The sequence below is a fragment of the Narcine bancroftii genome, chromosome 4 (genome assembly GCF_036971445.1).
Source record: "Narcine bancroftii isolate sNarBan1 chromosome 4, sNarBan1.hap1, whole genome shotgun sequence".
Lineage (NCBI taxonomy): Eukaryota > Metazoa > Chordata > Chondrichthyes > Torpediniformes > Narcinidae > Narcine > Narcine bancroftii.
The window spans coordinates 24,898,322-24,916,651 of record NC_091472.1 but is presented as its reverse complement, the minus strand read 5'-3'; the positions used below and the strand labels follow the sequence as shown (position 1 = coordinate 24,916,651).

The following is an 18,330-nucleotide window of genomic DNA, read 5'->3' as shown; positions in this document are numbered from 1 at the left end:
GGGAACATATTAATAGGAGGGGATTTCAACCTGAATTTGGATTCAAATATGGATAAAACTGGGGAAAAAATTAACAGAAAGAACAAAGTAACCAAAAATATAATTAAATCAATGGAAGAAATGCAACTTTTGGATATATGGAGAAAACAACACCCAAAAGAAAAGGAATATTCATATTACTTGGCTAGACGTAAAACATACTCAAGAATAGACCTATTTTTGTTATCAGCTCGTATGCAAGGTAGAGTAAGAAAAACAGAATATAAAGCTAGAATACTATTGGACCATTCACCCTTAATATTGACAGTAAAGCTAGAGGACATCCCTCCAAGAATGTATCTTCTTCTTCTTTGGCTTGGCTTCGCGGACGAAGATTTATGGAGGGGGTAAAAAGTCCACGTCATCTGCAGGCTCGTTTGTGGCTGACAAGTCCGATGCGGGACAGGCAGACACGATTGCAGCGGTTGCAGGGGAAAATTGGTTGGTTGGGGTTGGGTGTTGGGTTTTTCCTCCTTTGCCTTTTGTCAGTGAGGTGGGCTCTGCGGTCTTCTTCAAAGGAGGTTGCTGCCCGCCAAACTGTGAGGCGCCAAGATGCACGGTTTGAGGCGTTATCAGCCCACTGGCGGTGGTCAAGAATGTATAGATGGAGATTAAACCCCATGTTACTTAAAAGGCAGGATTTTAGAGAATTTATTGAAAAACAAATAAAAATGTATTTTGAAATAAATACGGAATCCTTGGAAGATAAGTTTATACTATGGGATGCAATGAAAGCATTCATTAGAGGGCAAATAATAAGTTATGTAACCAAGATGAAGAAGGACTATAATCAGGAAACAGAGCAGTTGGAAAGGGAAATAGTAAATATAGAAAAAGAATTAGCAATGAAGGAAGATACAACTAAAAGAAGAGAATTGGCAGATAAAAAAATAAAATATGAAACACTACAAACATATAAGGTAGAGAAGAATATAATGAAGACAAAACAGAAATATTATGAACTAGGGGAAAAAAAACGCACAAAATTCTAGCATGGCAGCTTAAGACAGAACAAGCTAAGAAAATGGTATTGGCATCAAGGAAAAAAGACAAACAAATTACATATAATCCAAAAGAAATTAAGGAAAACTTTAGAGAATTCTATGAACAATTATACCGAACTGAAAATGAAGGGAAAGAAGGGAAAATAGATGAATTTCTGACTAAAATTGAACTACCAAAACTACAAATAGAGGAACAAAATAAATTAACAGAGCCATTTGGAATAGTAGAAATACAAGAGATAATAAAAAAATTACCAAATAATAAAACACCAGGAGAGGATGGATTCCCAATAGAATTCTACAAAACATTTAAAGACTTATTAATTCCGCCCCTCCTGGAAGTAATCAACCAGATTGATGAAACACAAAGCTTACCAGATGCATGTAAAACAGCAATAATTACAGTAATACTAAAGCAAGGGAAAGATCCATTCTCACCAGCGTCATATAGACCAATATCTTTACTTAACACAGATTATAAGATAATAGCTAAACTATTAACAAACAGATTAGCAGAGCATGTACCGAAAATGGTAAATTTAGACCAAACTGGATTTATCAAAAAAAGACGCACAACAGACAATATTTGTAAATTTATTAACTTAATTCATGCAGTAGAAGGAAATAAAGCACCTACAGTAGCAGTTGCTTTAGACGCAGAGAAGGCCTTTGACAGAGTAGAATGGAATTATTTGTTCAAAGTATTGCAAAAATTCAGTTTACCGGAGAAGTATATTAATTGGATTAAAGCATTATATAAGGGACCGTTAGCGAAAGTGACAGTAAATGGACATGTATCAAAGCAATTTAACTTAAGTAGGTCAACACGGCAGGGATGCCCACTATCACCTTTATTGTTTGCGTTAGCTATAGAACCACTAGCAGAATTGATAAGAATAGATAATAATATAAAAGGAATAAAAATAAAAGACAAGGAATATAAAATCAGTCTATTTGCGGATGATGTTATAGTGTACTTAACAGAACCAGAACTATCAATAAAAGAATTATATAAGAAATTGAAGGAATATGGAGAAGTGTCGGGTTACAAGATAAACGTAAATAAAAGTGAAGCAATGCTTATGAATAATGCGGATTTCTCAAAATTTAAGAAGGAATCACCATTTAGATGGCAAATGCAAGCAATAAGATACCTAGGTGTACAAATAAACAAAAATCTAGGCCAACTATATAAACTCAATTATTATCCACTAATGAAAAAATTACAGGACGATTTAGAGCATTGGAAAGATTTACCACTAACACTAATAGGAAGGATAAACTGTATTAAAATGAAAATTTTTCCAAGGATATTATACTTATTTCAGGCATTGCCAATACAATTGACAGAGAAATTCTTCAAGGAGTTAAAGAAAATAATAAGAAAATTTTTATGGAGAGGGGGGAAACCGAGGATAGCACTAGATAAATTAACAGAATGGTATAAACAAGGAGGCTTACAACTGCCAAACTTTAAAAATTATTATAGAGCCGCACAATTAAGATACCTATCAGATTTTTATCAAACAAGGGAAAAGCCAGATTGGACGAGATTAGAATTAGATAAAATAGGGGAAAAGATACCTGAACACATATTATATAAATGGGATGAAAAATTGGTACAACATAGAAGTTCTCCAGTATTACGTCATCTCCTCAGTATTTGGAAGAAGATTCATTAGAAAGAAATAAAACAAATTATCAATTACCAAAACTAATATTGACGCAAAACAAGTTACTCCCTTTTACAATAGATAACCTTTCCTTTAGAGAATGGGAAAAAAAAGGGATTAAAAGAATAGAAAATTGTTTTTCAGGAAATAGATTCTTATCCTTTGAACAAATGAAAGATAAGTACAATATAACTCAAGATCTTTCTTTCTTTGGCTTGGCTTCGCGGACGAAGATTTATGGAGGGGGTAAAAAAGTCCACGTCAGCTGCAGGCTCGTTTGTGGCTGACCAGTCCGATGCGGGACAGGCAGACACGATTGCAGCGGTTGCAAGGGAAAATTGGTTGGTTGGGGTTGGGTGTTGGGTTTTTCCTCCTTTGCCTTTTGTCAGTGAGGTGGGCTCTGCGGTCTTCTTCAAAGGAGGCTGCTGCCCGCCAAACTGTGAGGCGCCAAGATGCACGGTTTGAGGCGTTATCAGCCCACTGGCGGTGGTCAATGTGGCAGGCACCAAGAGATTTCTTTAGGCAGTCCTTGTACCTTTTCTTTGGTGCACCTCTGTCACGGTGGCCAGTGGAGAGCTCGCCATATAATACGATCTTGGGAAGGCGATGGTCCTCCATTCTGGAGACGTGACCCATCCAGCGCAGCTGGATCTTCAGCAGCGTGGACTCGATGCTGTCGACCTCTGCCATCTCGAGTACCTCGACGTTAGGGGTGTGAGCGCTCCAATGGATGTTGAGGATGGAGCGGAGACAACGCTGGTGGAAGCGTTCTAGGAGCCGTAGGTGGTGCCGGTAGAGGACCCAATATAACTCAAGATACAGCGCTGGCATATTACCAATTGAGATCCTACTTGAAGGATAAATTAGGAAGCAGTTTGAGTTTGCCAGAGGCAAGTAACCTTGAATATGTGATTACAGATACAATGATAATCAAAAGATTTATAACAAATATGTATATTAAACTGCAAGAAAAGGAGAATGAGGAAACAAATGACTAAATTAAGAGTAAGGTAAAGCCAGAGTCCGACAATTTTCCCCAATTTGCGGACCCTTATAAATTAGCGGCATTTGTCTATACCTTTCTGGAAGCCGTACTTTCTCCCTGTCCCGCAACGCATATCCCAAAGGGGAGCGAGGGTTCTCCTGACCCTGTCTTCTGTGTGTGATCATGCTTCCCCTGATCGTGACTGGCTGTTCCTCCTCTTCACTCTCAACACTCACACTAGCTATTTCAGTTTCCTCGTTCTGCTCTCTCTCCCGCTCCCATCTGACACTCGCTGGGTCATTTCCCTTCCTATTCTCCTCTTCTTGTCCCAGCTCTCTCTCATCTGTTTTTCCCAAGCACCCACTCTTTTCCCTTACTGCACATGTATCGTTCTGTATTTCGTGCACCCATTCCTTTGTTGCCTCCACTCTCTCCTGCGCAACTCTCTTAAGTCTCTCCTTCGCCTCATGTAGTTCTGGACCTGTTAACTCAGTGACATTCACTATTCCCTCACTTATCTGCATCGTTGGCATCTGGGGAATAGGATAAGGTGGTGGCAATGTCTCTGGTAACTTTGGATATAGCGGGGCTGACGGCTTAACCTCCCCCGTTTTCTCCTTTGTAATATGGGATCCCTTTTTAATATCATGTTGAAGGTTCGCTTCCACAGCCATACAAGCCAATGTCATATTGTGTAAATCTGCCCTTCTCTGTTCCTTCGCTTCTTTCTGCTGTTTAAGCCTTCTTCTATTCCATATAGATCCTTGTCCCTTTGCCTCATGTTCCTGTACCTCCTTGGCCGCTTCCCTCTCTGCTTCAACTAAGTACATTACCAGCCGGATTTTTTCAAACCCTCGTGGTCCCTTCCCCTGACTCTGCAGCTCTTTCCATATCTGTTCGTACCGTGCCATAGCCTGTACCTCCTCTCCCTTCGGTAATCCTCCCAGTAATTGATTCCTTGTTTTTTCCCCACTGTCGGTTTAAAGCTGGGGGAACCCATCTGTCTTTCCCGAACTCTTGCCCTACATCCCTAATTACTCCTTCCATCTTATGTTCCGATTTTTAACCCTTTAGACTTCGTACTTCACTGGGTCTCTCCCCGGTAGGATTTTGCCACCGTGTAATCTACTTTGACCCTTCCCACGTTATTACCAGCGGCACACTGTACACAATCCTTAAACAAATACTTATTATAAACTATTATGATACACTACACGATTCTTAAACAGATACTTATTATACACTATAGAAACAAATAACTATAGCACAATACACCTTATTCTATTTGGCCAAGTGTCTAAACCTATATCTCGACATCGCTACGAGGGGACTCTAACCCCGTTCTACTAGGGGGACTCTAACCCCCTTTTCTTGCAGGGGACTCTAACCCCTGAAGCTTTATTCTTTGGCTTTAACTAGGGCTTTTGCAGAGTAGTGACAACACACAATTTTATCGTTGCCAATAGCAGAACTTCGTTTAAACAGGCGTCTGCTTACCTCCCTTTGTTGAATGGCCACTTGTTGTTATCACCACACCACAATCGACTGGTGTTTCGTATCTTTTTCTTCCGTCACTTCTCCATCTTCATCACGTTGGGGTCACCAAATTGTCGGACTCTGGCTTTACCTTACTCTTAATTTAGTCTATGTGTGGTCTGAGTCCAGCGTGTTCTTTGAATGAAGTGATAGGAGAAGGTATTCGGTACAACAGTCAATTTATTACACAGCACAAGAATAAAACTTAACAGAGCTCTGGGTTTATCGTTAGTTCATAGGTCACCTGCACAGTGAGCTATTCCCCAAGACTGACCCCTATTGTCCAGTTGGCTCAGTTTATATAGATCAACCTTATCATACAGAACAAAAGTTGGCTTCCTTTGCTAGATTTCATTATCATACAGAACAAAAGTTGGCTTCCTTTGCTAGATTTTTTTGCATAAGGGTTATCACAAGTCATCTCCTGTTTTGCAGATATCTGGGGTGTAGCGCTCCCATCTTAATCCTCCAGGCCAGACTATCCTGTTGTTTTGATCAGAAATTAATTCATCCCCAGATATTTCTAATCACCATTCTGTTCCTGTCTGGCCAATTTCTGCTGTTCTCTTTAACACCTCCTCATGCCTTAATCTTCCTCCTAGACTGGTTTTCCATTCCCTTTGTTTCTTGCAGGCCATTCTTTGTTCTGGTCTGGCCTGTGTCTCCTGTACTACTCACCACCTCCTTCAATTTGAGCATTCCTCCTAAATCGTTTTATGCATTTCCTCTCCCTGTATTTTGGGAACAGACAACTTTGCTCAGCCAACTTTGCTCCATGCTGTGATTGCCACTTAATCACATTCCTCTTTTCCCCTGAACCATGCAGTAAATATAAACTTATTAACTAATCATTTCTTTCATAATGTTTTAACCCCTAGATTCCAACACTATCCCAACCTTATTTATCCATACCATCCTGTAATTTTGCATCTTGACCTTCTGATGCAATCTCAATGCAGAAACAGCTTAAGAAAACTTGGTTCTTTTCAGGATTCAAGAACCAAAGCTAGTAGTTGCCCAACATGTACCATGCAATTGTGTATTCCTGGAGCATTGGTTAATAACATTATCAAAACTGTTTCAGCTTTGCTTCTGACACCCTGAAACCCTGTGATCCAAATACGGAACTACTTTTAGTAAATTCACAGTTTTGTTACATCTCCAGTTTTAACTACCACCCTGAAAGAAGCCCTTATAAAAACCATTGTCATGGTAAGCTGCTGCGAATGGGGTGGGAGCAGTAGCTGCCGCAAACACCGCTCCGGTTCGTAGTCCCACATTGAGCTGTCGCAGCAGTGGCCTCTTCCTCCCCCACCCCCGGGTGATGTCATCAGCCTCTCTCCCCCACCCCTCGCCACGATCGTGGCAGTTGTCTCTTCTTCTCCCTCTTTTCCCCCCCCTCCCCCCACCACGGATTGTAGTAATGGCCATTCTCCTCCTCCCTTCCACCCCCAATCACAGCAGTAGCAGTTCACCCAGCACTGACACCAGGTCAGCCATTTCCCTTTTCAAATTGCTGGAGGAGGACACCCAGGTAAGTTTTACTGGGTGGTCTGATCACCACTGTTGGACTGTGACCGGATTGACCAGGTTGGACCCTTTCAAATAGCCATGTGCCTGGATCACTAGCCGTGGAAATTGCCCATTGTACGTGGCAGTTTGAAAGGACCTACTGTTTCCATTGCCATCTCTTTCAAAGCCTTGGGAAATCTTGTTTTTAAAAAGAACATCATATGTCAAATAATGCAAATCTGTGGAGCCATGTGTGTGAAATGAAACATTTTATATTCTATTACTTTTCAAATACAGTTTCAGAGACGGCAAAGAAAGTCTACACTCAAAAACCAAGAAACGACTTTTTGGAATTGTGCGAGTTTGCTTCTTTGAGGCTGGTCGAAGTATAGCTCACAAGTGTGCCCGGTTCCTTGCACTTTGTATAAGGTCAGATGAAAAATAATTTCAGTTTCCAAAAACAAGACCTGAAAACTATGTTTAAGTATTGTTTTAAGTGTAATGAATAGATGTTAAATGGGAAATATTTTCTCAATACATTTTTGCATCGCATTTATGACTCATTTCATTCCTTTTAGTAATGGAAAAGCAGATCCAAGCCAGCTCGGATTTGGAGGAGCTCTTTTAAAAGCTTTACTTGATAATTTGCCTTATTTGCCTGCAGCAGCAACTGGAGGTATGTCAAGTTTTAAATATTATCAAGAGAATGAAAGGTGTCTTTTTTTAAAATAAAAAGCAAAAAATTCAGGTCATCCTTATGATTTTATTATTTCCTGCTTTGCTTTTTAATTTAAAATAATGAATTTTGTGATGTGTTCATGATGATAAATTCTGATTCTGAACTTTTGATACCAGGCAACATTAAACCTATTACATTACATATCTTCAAACAAGAAATTATAAATTTAATGTCTCCGTAACCTTTTTAAACAAACCTTTTAAGCCTCTATTTTTAGCTTAACTATGAAACATAGCTTAAGGATTGCCACTGAGTGATGATTAAATTGCTCAGTGTAGATTAAAATGATCCAGGACTCAATTGGTTAAATGTGGTCAGATTCTAAGAAAATATATCTAATATAGTAAAATGGTATAGAAATGTAACCAGTCTGTGCCAATATTTGTGTTTTATTTAATTAGGGGAAGTATTGTGTATCTAGTTTTTTTCCAAATTTAAACAGGGTATTGGATCCCTTGGTCATTGTGCATGAATAGGTGGGGTATTATCTTTCCACTTAATCAAAATAGCACACCTGGCCAGTAACAAAGTAAAGGATAAAATGTGACATCTAATTGGAGTTCTAAAACATTGTCTTCTCCAAGAGTTCCAAAAGAGCATCTAAGGGATTTGGTTCTAATTTTAAATTGAGACTCACCTATAATGTTTGAAAAACTTCTCTCCAATATTTTTCCAAAGTGGGGAACATCCAGCAGGTATGGATTAAAAAAGTATCACCTATTTTGCATTCATCACAACGAGGATATCTGAGTAAAAATGAGAAAATTTTGAGTTTAAACATTTGGGCCCTGTGTATAACTTTGAATTGCAGCAGGCAATGGCGATCACACAGAGATGTAGTGTTAATCAGTTTGAAAATAGAGTCTCAAACCTTAACGGACAGCAAAAGGTTCAAATCTTGCTCCCAGGCATGTCTTAGACCAGTCAACTTGTCAGAGATAAGTTCTTCTTTACGAGAAGGTTGTAATCCAAAAAACCTATCAAGAATATTCTCCTCAGGAACTCTAGGAAAATTGGGGATCTGAGATTGAATAAAGTACCTGATTTGTAAATATCAAGTATCAATTAATTTATATGAAAGAAAAGAAAGAGAGGTCCTGAGAAGTGCCAAGATAGAAACATTTTTGATGGAATTTAATTCCATTTCTACCAAAGTAAGACGGTCAACTCTATTACGAAATTAGATAAGCAATTAATGATTGAAACATTAGATTCCAGATGTTATGGGGACTGTTCAGTGTTGCTGTGATTGAGGAAACAGGTTTGATAGGTCTCAAAGGCAAGTTTTGGTAGGGGACACAGTTTTGGTGGGGAAGGATTTTATTTACAGAAGGCAAGTGTGGAAAATGGTTTTAATACTACACACACACAAATTAGAGGACAATTGATAACAAACGTGGGGAAAATAGCGTGGGATCAAAATATACACACACATACAATGAACTGGTACGTAGAGTGGTCTATGAAAAATCTCTATAATGCCCCACCACCCCTTGACAGTGCAGACATGGCTCTATGCTACAAGGGACACTAATTAAACATTCCCAACCCTTTTAACAGTACACATCTTACCAACAGTTTCTCCAACACCCTACCACATTTCTAGGGCTGGAGTGAAGCAGGGTAGTCCCAAGATGGGAAAAAGAGAGAAAACAAACAACACATGGTACCTTTATATTGCTGGAAGATCCAGCCCAGGTTGTTAGCAGGGTCCAATAGCTTGATGCCAGGAGGATTAATCCAATTACAACAGCCAGTGGCGCAAGGCCAAGCATAGACAGGCTGGAGAATCCAGTCCAGGTAATTTACATGAGTCAAACAGCAAGGTGTTCACTAATGGGTTGGGCAGAACCAAACCTTGATTGGTAGCTGGTGTGTCCTCTGACTAGGTAGGGGGCAGTGCTGTCACATGACGGCCAAAACTTTTCCCAAATACAAGTGTTATTAATATATAGAATTTTGGCACTTCGTTGTCCCACTTCAGAGTGAACTACTTTGTTTCTTTAACATCAACTTTAAACCTTGTTTAGGGTCAGGGGTATGAAAAATTTAAATTTACTTTGTCCATTCATTATTATTATGGCTGTGCTTTGGGAATTCGTATGTATGATTATTTTCACAGTGCTTTATCTTTTTTTCTGTAGCACATTCCAGAATTGTACAAATTTAATATTACTAAAAAGCAATAAAATATTTTAAAAAGAAACGTAGGGGAAGTATTTGACATTACTTTTTGAAAAAAACAATAGCATTTGTGCTCATTATAAAAGTGAAATAACTGCATTTGTTGTCTGGGTACAGGTTCTGTGTTCTGGTACTTTGTTCTGCTGAACTATGTTAAAGATGAAGATCTGGCGGGATGTAGTTCAGTTTGTGCATCTCTTCTCACTGCTGTTTCCAAACAACTGCAAGACCGGCTCACACCTCTTGAAGCTTTACTGCAAACTAGGTAAACATAAAGATACTGCAAAACAAAAATAGGGCTTTTTAACTGATGTTAACATTAAAGATTCCATTATTGTTGAAAATTGATAAAATGTTGATGCTGGAGAAAATATAAGAAGATTATATATACAAGGCTAGTTTCAAACACACCTTTTTTCTATTTGGAAGGAACTAAAATTTAAAGTCAGTGAATTTATTTAAAAACATTTGGCGTAAATGTTTTTATTTGCATAGTATTATGCTTTAACAAGTTTTGAAACAAATGGAGAGATTTGCTAATGCCACATATAAGCTGTTAAGGCTGTTGATCTAATACATTCCTGCATTTTAATTGTTTGGATAAATGCTAATTATGGCAAACTGATTCAGTTGGATGTCTCCTCCACCATTTGGTTGTCCTCTGGTTTCTTTCAAGTTTTTATACCCATTTCATCCAGTAAGGCCTGCAAACTTTGATCAGGTTGTTTGGGAGGTGAATTGTACATTTGCATTTTGATTTATATTCCCTTTTAAGGTGGGAATCATCAGGCAGGGCTTGGGAATGAGAAGACAGAATAATTAAACAAAAGTTATCTTCTGCTTTTACCCTGGTGTTATTGAGACAACTTCAAGGGCAGTTAACCTCTTATAAAAGGTCAGCCATGATTTTACAGAATGTTATTGTTAGCAGAAGGGGCCTTTTTCCATAAGTTTTCGTGTAGGATAAAAATCATGAAGGGAAAGCTTTTAAACAAGATTGTTTTATTGATGAATTAAAAGAAGGCACATGTTATTTTAATTATGTAAAAGTATTAAACATCATTTTGAAGCTTAAGTGGCTGTGGAGGTGACATGAATATGCTAGCTACTGATTTTAATGTATTTTCCCTTTTACCTTGGTATCCAGTTCTTATATTTGAAATGTTTTTAAATTTTAGGTATGGTCTATATAGCTCGCCCTTTGATCCCGTTCTGTTCGATTTAGAAATGTGTGGTTCATCCTGCAAAAATGCTTATAATAGCAGCGTGGGTGTACAATCTGATGAAATAGATCTTTCTGACGTCTTATCAGGTGAGTGGATGAATGCATGTTTATAAAGCCTATAAATGCTCTTTGCAGGCAAAGCATTTCCATTGGAATCAACATGTGGATTACTATATTTGTAATGCATGCATTTATAGGCATATTTTTACAAATCAGGTCCCCCCCCCCCGCCCCCCGTAATAGCGGCCGTGGGAAAGACGCGCCGGCAATTTATAGCGAGTGTGGGAATATTATAGCAAGAATGAGGATATAATAGCGACATTGATGGAATGGGCACCATTTATAGCGGCCGTGGGAAAGACGCAATTTAGAGCGAGCGTGGGAATATTATAGCAAACATGAGAATGTAATAGCGGCAATGAACGAATGGCACAATTTATAGCAGGCTTGGGAAATTTTGATCTTGGGAATATCTCTTTGTTCTGAATGCCATGGTATTATAAATAGGACATTCTGGCCAGGGCACTGCACCTTATCAATGTGTTAATTGCCCAGAGCCATCCCTGAAGGAGGAGATTTGAGACAATATTAAAATTAAAATCCTGCTCAACTCTTTTCGATCTATTTAATTAATTCCTCTCCCTAGCTTGTTAATGTGTTGAGCAGAATATCATCTATATAAAGGGCGATTGACACCTTTGGGGGATTGGGTGTTAATTGTGGGAGATTAGCTGTGGCAGATACTGGTATGTGCTTTGTCTCATGTCCCATTTAAATGCAAATTGATTTTTTTTGCCAGTCTGAATTTAGAATACTACACCTGTGTGTTATATGCTGTGCACGCATTATATAAAAATATTTTTACACAATTTATGATTTTCTGCACATTAAAATATGGTAGTTTTAATTTTTCTCCAAAGTGCCTTAAGGACAATTATGAAGATCTATTCAAATACAAAATTCAGGGCTAAACAAGAAGATCTTCAGATGCTGTTTCCTAGAGACAAACACAAAATTACTTGAGCAGCTCAGCAAGTCTCACAGCATGCACAGAAAGTGAAAAGCAGTCATAATTTCAGGCCTGAGCCCTTCTTCAGGAATGACCACTTCCATCCTATTCTCTTTATGCTGCTGTGGTGCATAGTTTCCTCAGTTTCGATGAAGAGTTTTGGCTGAACTTCCACCATTTTCCCCCCGTGCTGCCGCTGAGATCCTCCACCAGATTGTGTTTCAGATTCCAGCATCTGCAGCGTCCTGTGTGTCACCAATCCCATATATGTTGATTTGTCCATGATGAAGAACAACCTTTTGGAGATGGTTTCAGGTAGTTTTTGTACTTCTGGATTACATACATTTCTCAAATCAACCCTTGCTCAACCTCTCCACAATCTCTGTAGCTGTATGGCAAGTTGAGTCTTCGTGTTAAACACACAGTAGGAGTTAGAATCATAGAACACTACAGCACAGAAACATGCCCTGCCAAGCTATTGATTCAGCTGAATCCCATGGACCTGGGCCATAGCCTTCCATATCCCTCCCATCCATGTACCTCTCTCTAATCTCTTTAGTGATAAAATCAAACATTCATCCCACCGCCTCCACTGACAACTCATTCCACATGCTCACCACCCCTCTGAGTGAAGATGTTCCCATTAAACATTTCACCTTTCTCCCTTCACCCATAACCTCCTCTCTTTCTTGTTTTCGTTGATGTGACAAAACCCTGCCAAACTATAATGAAGGTGATTTTACTATCCGAATAATACAGACAAAACTCAAAACAAAAACCTCTCAAACGTGTGGTGGTCATGCAAGAATGTATTCCCATCTGGTGACAATCTGGGTTGTTTTTGCATTTCCACCAATTGTACAGTAGAAATTATTTCCAGAGGTGGTCATCGCTGTCCAATGTTAGGAGATAATTTTGTGGATATTATTCAAAAAATTAAATTCTAAATTAAAAACCTAACAGATGTCCATCTCAGAAGCTTTTTGCATTTCCACCAATTGTACAGTAGCAATTATTTCCAGAGGTGGTCATCACTGTCCAATGTTAGGAGATAATTTTGTGGATATTATTCAAAAAATTAAATTCTAAATTAAAAACCTAAAGATGTCCATCTCAGAATCTTTTTCATAATTTTGCGTATTTTTGTTGTTGCAGGGAATGGAAAGATGAGCAGTTGTGGTGCAGCAGAGGGCAGTTTTACAGCTCTAACTGGACTTTTGGAAGTGGAGCCACTCCACTTCAGTTGCATTTCGACCAGTGATGGTACAAGGGTAGAGAGAGATGATACAAGTAAGTTTATGCATCGTAACTGGAGGAGAATAGTTATTTTGATATTAAATCTCTCTTCTTCAGTGCCTAATTGCATGTAGCATTCGCAACCAACATGTTGTGTGCCACCAAAAGTCGCAAAATCTCTTCATTTGTAAATGTTTTTGGAAGTTACTTGCTCATGTCGATAAGAGAATTGAATTGTTTTATATTCTGTGATCAAGTCGCGGTGCATTTCACTAGCACCATCTCTTTTTTCAGTCAGAAGTTCTGTAGGAGTTTAAGCTGCTTATATGACGTTCACGTTAAGAGTACGATCTATCTTGCACATCAGAGTTGAGTCATTGCTTTATTTTAACTTGTATCGTGAGCATTTCTGCTTTCCTCTGAACAGTGACTGGCTTTGGCCTTACAGGAGTAGTGGGTGGGCTTACCGCTGGTACCGTGGGAGAAGCCTCAACTGCCCTGAGTTCAGCAGCTCAAGTAGCCCTTCAGTCCCTCTCCCATGCTATGGCTTCAGCAGAACAACAGCTGCAGGTTCTGCAGGAGAAACAACAGCAATTACTAAAACTTCAGCAGCAGGTGGGGAGTGAACTTTTCATACCATTTCTTTTCAGTGACTTAAACCGTGATTAAAACTTAGCCCAGATTTTACCATTGTATTCAAGACCCATGATAAGCCAAGCAGGTTTTGATTTTCAAAGGAATAATGACCATTTAGTTCTGTGTGTTATTCATGAGAAAATCCAGTTTTAGCATAGTTAAATGACATGGGTTGTTGCTTCACACAAGCTTGGATCCTAAAATTTAATTTCATTTTCCTTTAACAAAGTACTTTAATAGACTACTCTTTCTTTAAATATGACAGAAAGCCAAGCTGGAAGCCAAGTTGCATCAGACTACGGCAGCGGCGGTAGCAGCGGCAACACCTGGAGTCGGACCTATTCACAATTCGGTGCCTTCTAGTGCCTCCACAGCACCTGGCTTTTTTATACACCCTGCTGATGTCATTCCTCCCACTCCAAAAACAACGCCACTGTTCATGACTCCTCCATTAACACCACCCAATGAGGCAGTCTCTGTAGCAATCGGTGCAGAGTTAGCGCAACTCTTCCCTGGCTCAGTCATTGACCCTCATCCAGTCACTGTGGCCATTCATTCAAAAAATGCCAACAAATCCAAAACGGTACGTTTGGGGATATCACACAAATTTGTTTTTAAAAGGGAAGTGCATATTAAAACATGAATTGGGCGTAAAAATTTGATTCAAGATGAATAGGTACAATTCCAGTTGACTTTTTTGAAAGACCTCCTATCTGCCATCAATTTAATCAACTTTCGACAATGCAAACAAAGCTTTCAAAAATTGGTGTGGGGGATGAAGTGTAGCATAAATAAAGCTTGAAGTTTGCTTTTGCTAAAATGATTAGATTTGTCTAGAATGCTAATCGGGTTAAACTCTGAATGTGTACTTTTTCAAGATCAATTTGTTATTGCTTGTGTCTTGATACCTTGTGCTTGAGATAAGTGTGAACAATATTGGCATTCAACTAAATTGAAGTAATGGCCTTCTGAGGAACACAAAAGGGAAGGAATTGATGTTGTATTGGATTATGGCCAGAGAAGTTTCGGGGGCTTAAAAGTACAATTTAGTGAAAACAAAGTGCAACTCCAAAATGACATTCATTTTGTGTTTCACATGTAGAAATTTAGAAGAGATAGCAAGAGGATGAGCTTGACCACAGGCTGCTGTATAGTGTTTAAAGTGCGCCATTCTCTTGCTACCTCCTGTCTTTTGAAATGCTATCATGTTATGTGCCAACTAGGTGACTGTGTTTGCATAAAAACAGTTGTTATTGTTTGAATTTTAATTTTTCAAATGTTACATGACATGTGGACTGTTTTGTTTCCACATTTATATCTGTAATATAATGGAAAGAAACTGAATTATGGGGAGGTATGATTTTTCTTTTGGTTGTTTTCAGCTAGTTTATTTGAAAAGCACCACAGAAGTTGGTTTGGCATTGTTAGCGTCTCAAATAGATCGCAGGTGTGTGCCAGATTTGTCATATTTCAGCTTAAAAAAAAAACAGTCATTTTAATTTATTTTTGTTTTGCAGAGTCCTCTGGGTACTGGCCTAGCACTGGCAATTTCTCATGCTTCTCATCTGCTTCAGCCTCCACCACATCACTCTATCATCATTGAACGCATGCATTCAGGTAGAGATACTTTTTACATTTGGAACTTTTGGCCACCCCACAGCGTATTTTGTTTTTCTCCCTGAAATCATGGACTCCTGCATCGTTTCAAGTGTTGGATCTTCATCTGCATAACTTTAATTGCTTTTTAAAGTATGTCCAAACATAATGACGGAAGGTTGCTTGACCTTGAGCAGGCTGCTTCATGCATGGTGAATCTGTCCCCTTCTGAAACTGCTCTCTTCTTTAGATCAACCTTAAATGAGCAACCCCTTACCATACACGTGTGCAAGTCAATACCAGTAAAAGTCGACCCCCTATTTTTAGCCCCCAAATTTTCCATATATTGCATGTAAAAGTCGAACCCATCCCCATTTGTGGTGCCGGCCACCTGCCCACCGGAGCTCCTGATGCATCAACCATGGACTCACTTATACCTAGGCTGCCCGCTTACCGGAGCACCTGATGCCCCAACTGCCTGCCTATTCAAGCTCCCGACACCCCATCCATGGATCTCACCTAAGCCTTGGCTGCCTGCTCATCTGAGCTCCCAATGCCCTGATCACAAACTCTTGCCTATCACCCACTCACCCATCTGAGCTCCTGATGCCTTGAGAGACACAGATACTTGCTGCGGTCAAAAGTATGCCTGTAATAGTCGACCCCCTAAATTTTAACCGAAAAATTTGTCCATAAAATTTGGCTATTCCTCCATAAATCTTCGTCCGCGAAGCCAAGCCAAAGAGAAGAAAAAGATGGTACTTTGAGTAAAAAAGCTCTTGGGCTAAATCATTGATTCAAGCAACATCTGTGGTCAACATTTAAGGACAAGACTGCTTCAGGGCCAGCAGTTGTTTTGCTCAGATTCCAGAATTTGCAGTCTCTGTGTCTCCTTACTTTGAAATATGTCTCCTCTTTCTGTATATCTCTACAAATGAGGTTTAGCCCATTCTGCTTGATCTCCATTTGTAGTAAGCAACTTGTTCATCTGAGGAATCTACTGAATGTTATATGCTGGAAATCTGAAGCAATAGAAAATGCTGGAAAAACTTAACAGGTGAAAAGAGAAACTGTTGTTTCGGGTCTGACCATTTGAACTTTTATTTGATGGAGGCTTGGGAATTGTGATGTAGATGGTGAGGTCAGAAAGGTAAGTAAAGAGTCAGATCATGTGAAGGTGAGAGCAGAGTAGATATTTGTTGTGTTTTGACAATAGACTGAAGCATTGACTTTCACTTTCCACAGAGGCTGCCTGATGTTTTTTTCAGCATTTTCCATTTCTGTTTTCTTAAAAATGGACACACAAATGATGTGAAGATTGCTGATACAATAGGAGCATTAAAAATAAACCAGGCTCGTGGATGAAAGATAAATAGGGGATGAAGCAGGGAAGTTTAGATTGATCGTTGAGTAGGTTTATATAGGTTGGCACAACATTGCTTGCTTAAGTGCCTGCATTGTACTAAGCTGGGGTTTTTTTAATTGCATCATTGCTATATAGCAACACAATGCTGGAGAAACTCAGTTTGACCTGCTGAGTTTCTCCAGCACCGTGTGTGTTTTTAACTTCATTCTCAGTGTCTGCAGACTTGAGTGTTTTACTCCATGTGGAGTTGCATTGGACTTCCCTACTCTGCACCTCTTGCAATAAATTCATTGGCCTTGATGGTTATTTAGGAATGTGAAGTTTGTTAGTCGTGACCTTGTTGAATGGAGCGGGCTCAAGTGTCATAGTAGCTCCTATTTGGTGGGTGTCATAGGCTGGATTATAGAAGAATATATCTTGTGGAGGATTCATAATTGTGTACGTGGAGAGCCAACCGAGTTTGGGATATAATATTCTAAAATTGATATCAGAATGAAAGCAGATGAGATTAACTCTATAAATATTTTTCTGAAAAATTCAGTCAAAAACAAATTTTCTAGTTGAAAGTTATCACTAATAACTTAAACCAAATGGAGGCCTTCTGTGCTGTAATGTTCTATAATTCCATGGGTTTTTTTTAAAATTCCCCAGTCCACTGACCTGCACAAACTTTTCACCTTCTCAGTTCTGCTGAAGGGTCACAGACCTGAAACATTTAACTGTTTCTCTTTCCACAGCCATCAGCACATCTACTGATCCATCTACCATTTTGTATTTTAACTGCTGACCTTTTCTAGTGTGCATCTGGAAAGTGATCTTGTACAAGTTCTGGTTCCTTGTTGTGTTGGTTGTTGTTCCAAAGATTTTGCTGTGTTTCTTGATTTGACTTGTTTTGTAATTATCCATTTTTTAGGTGCAAGGAGGTTTGTGACGTTGGATTTTGGGAGGCCAATACTTTTGACCGACATCTTGATTCCAACCTGTGCAGACTTGGCATCCTTGTCGATTGACATTTGGACACTGGGAGAGGAGGTGGATGGACGACGCTTAGTGGTAGCCACTGATATTAGTACCCACTCATTGATTCTTCATGATTTATTGCCACCACCTGTTTGCAGGTTCATGAAGGTACATGGGCTCTAATCTAAATACATTAACTACAATTTTCATTTTTATAGCACTCTTAACAGTATGTTGAGACATCATAAGTAAACTTGGGCAAAAAAAAATTAAATGATAAAGGAGAAAACTAAATGTAGGTCATAAAGATGATATTTATTTTAGGGAGATCTTTTAAGATAAATACAGTTGGAGAAGTCAAATTCTTATGTCCTTGAGAGTTTTAATGGCTAAAGTTGCATCTGTGGCAGTCCGCCACCACAACAATCGAGCCGGTGCTCCGGGCAGCAAGCACAACCAAAGACCTGCAGCCCACGTAGCGGCACTGGCCCCAACAAGCGAACCAGCAGGTGAACGGCAAGGGCAACTTAAAGCCAGCGACCCCAAAATGGCACTTGCCCTTGCTGCGCAGCCAGCAGACAGGGAGAACGCACTGGGAAGAAGGGCATCGCTATGCAGGAAAGAACCCGC

The 18,330-nt window shown here is 39.3% G+C and overlaps 1 protein-coding gene across 1 annotated transcript in view; it reads left to right on the top strand.

The window, feature by feature from the left end:
• Window positions 1-18,330, top strand: part of birc6 (baculoviral IAP repeat containing 6) — a gene marked incomplete at its 5' end in the record, with an annotated part of 290,465 nt that overhangs the window by 68,910 nt on the left and 203,225 nt on the right. Inside the window, 9 exons of the mRNA XM_069936120.1 lie at window positions 7,047-7,178; window positions 7,328-7,425; window positions 9,790-9,937; window positions 10,851-10,984; window positions 13,062-13,196; window positions 13,570-13,757; window positions 14,044-14,361; window positions 15,296-15,395; window positions 17,654-17,868. Of these exons, the coding sequence (XP_069792221.1) occupies window positions 7,047-7,178; window positions 7,328-7,425; window positions 9,790-9,937; window positions 10,851-10,984; window positions 13,062-13,196; window positions 13,570-13,757; window positions 14,044-14,361; window positions 15,296-15,395; window positions 17,654-17,868 (1,468 nt within the window). The remainder of the gene's footprint in view (window positions 1-7,046; window positions 7,179-7,327; window positions 7,426-9,789; window positions 9,938-10,850; window positions 10,985-13,061; window positions 13,197-13,569; window positions 13,758-14,043; window positions 14,362-15,295; window positions 15,396-17,653; window positions 17,869-18,330) is intronic.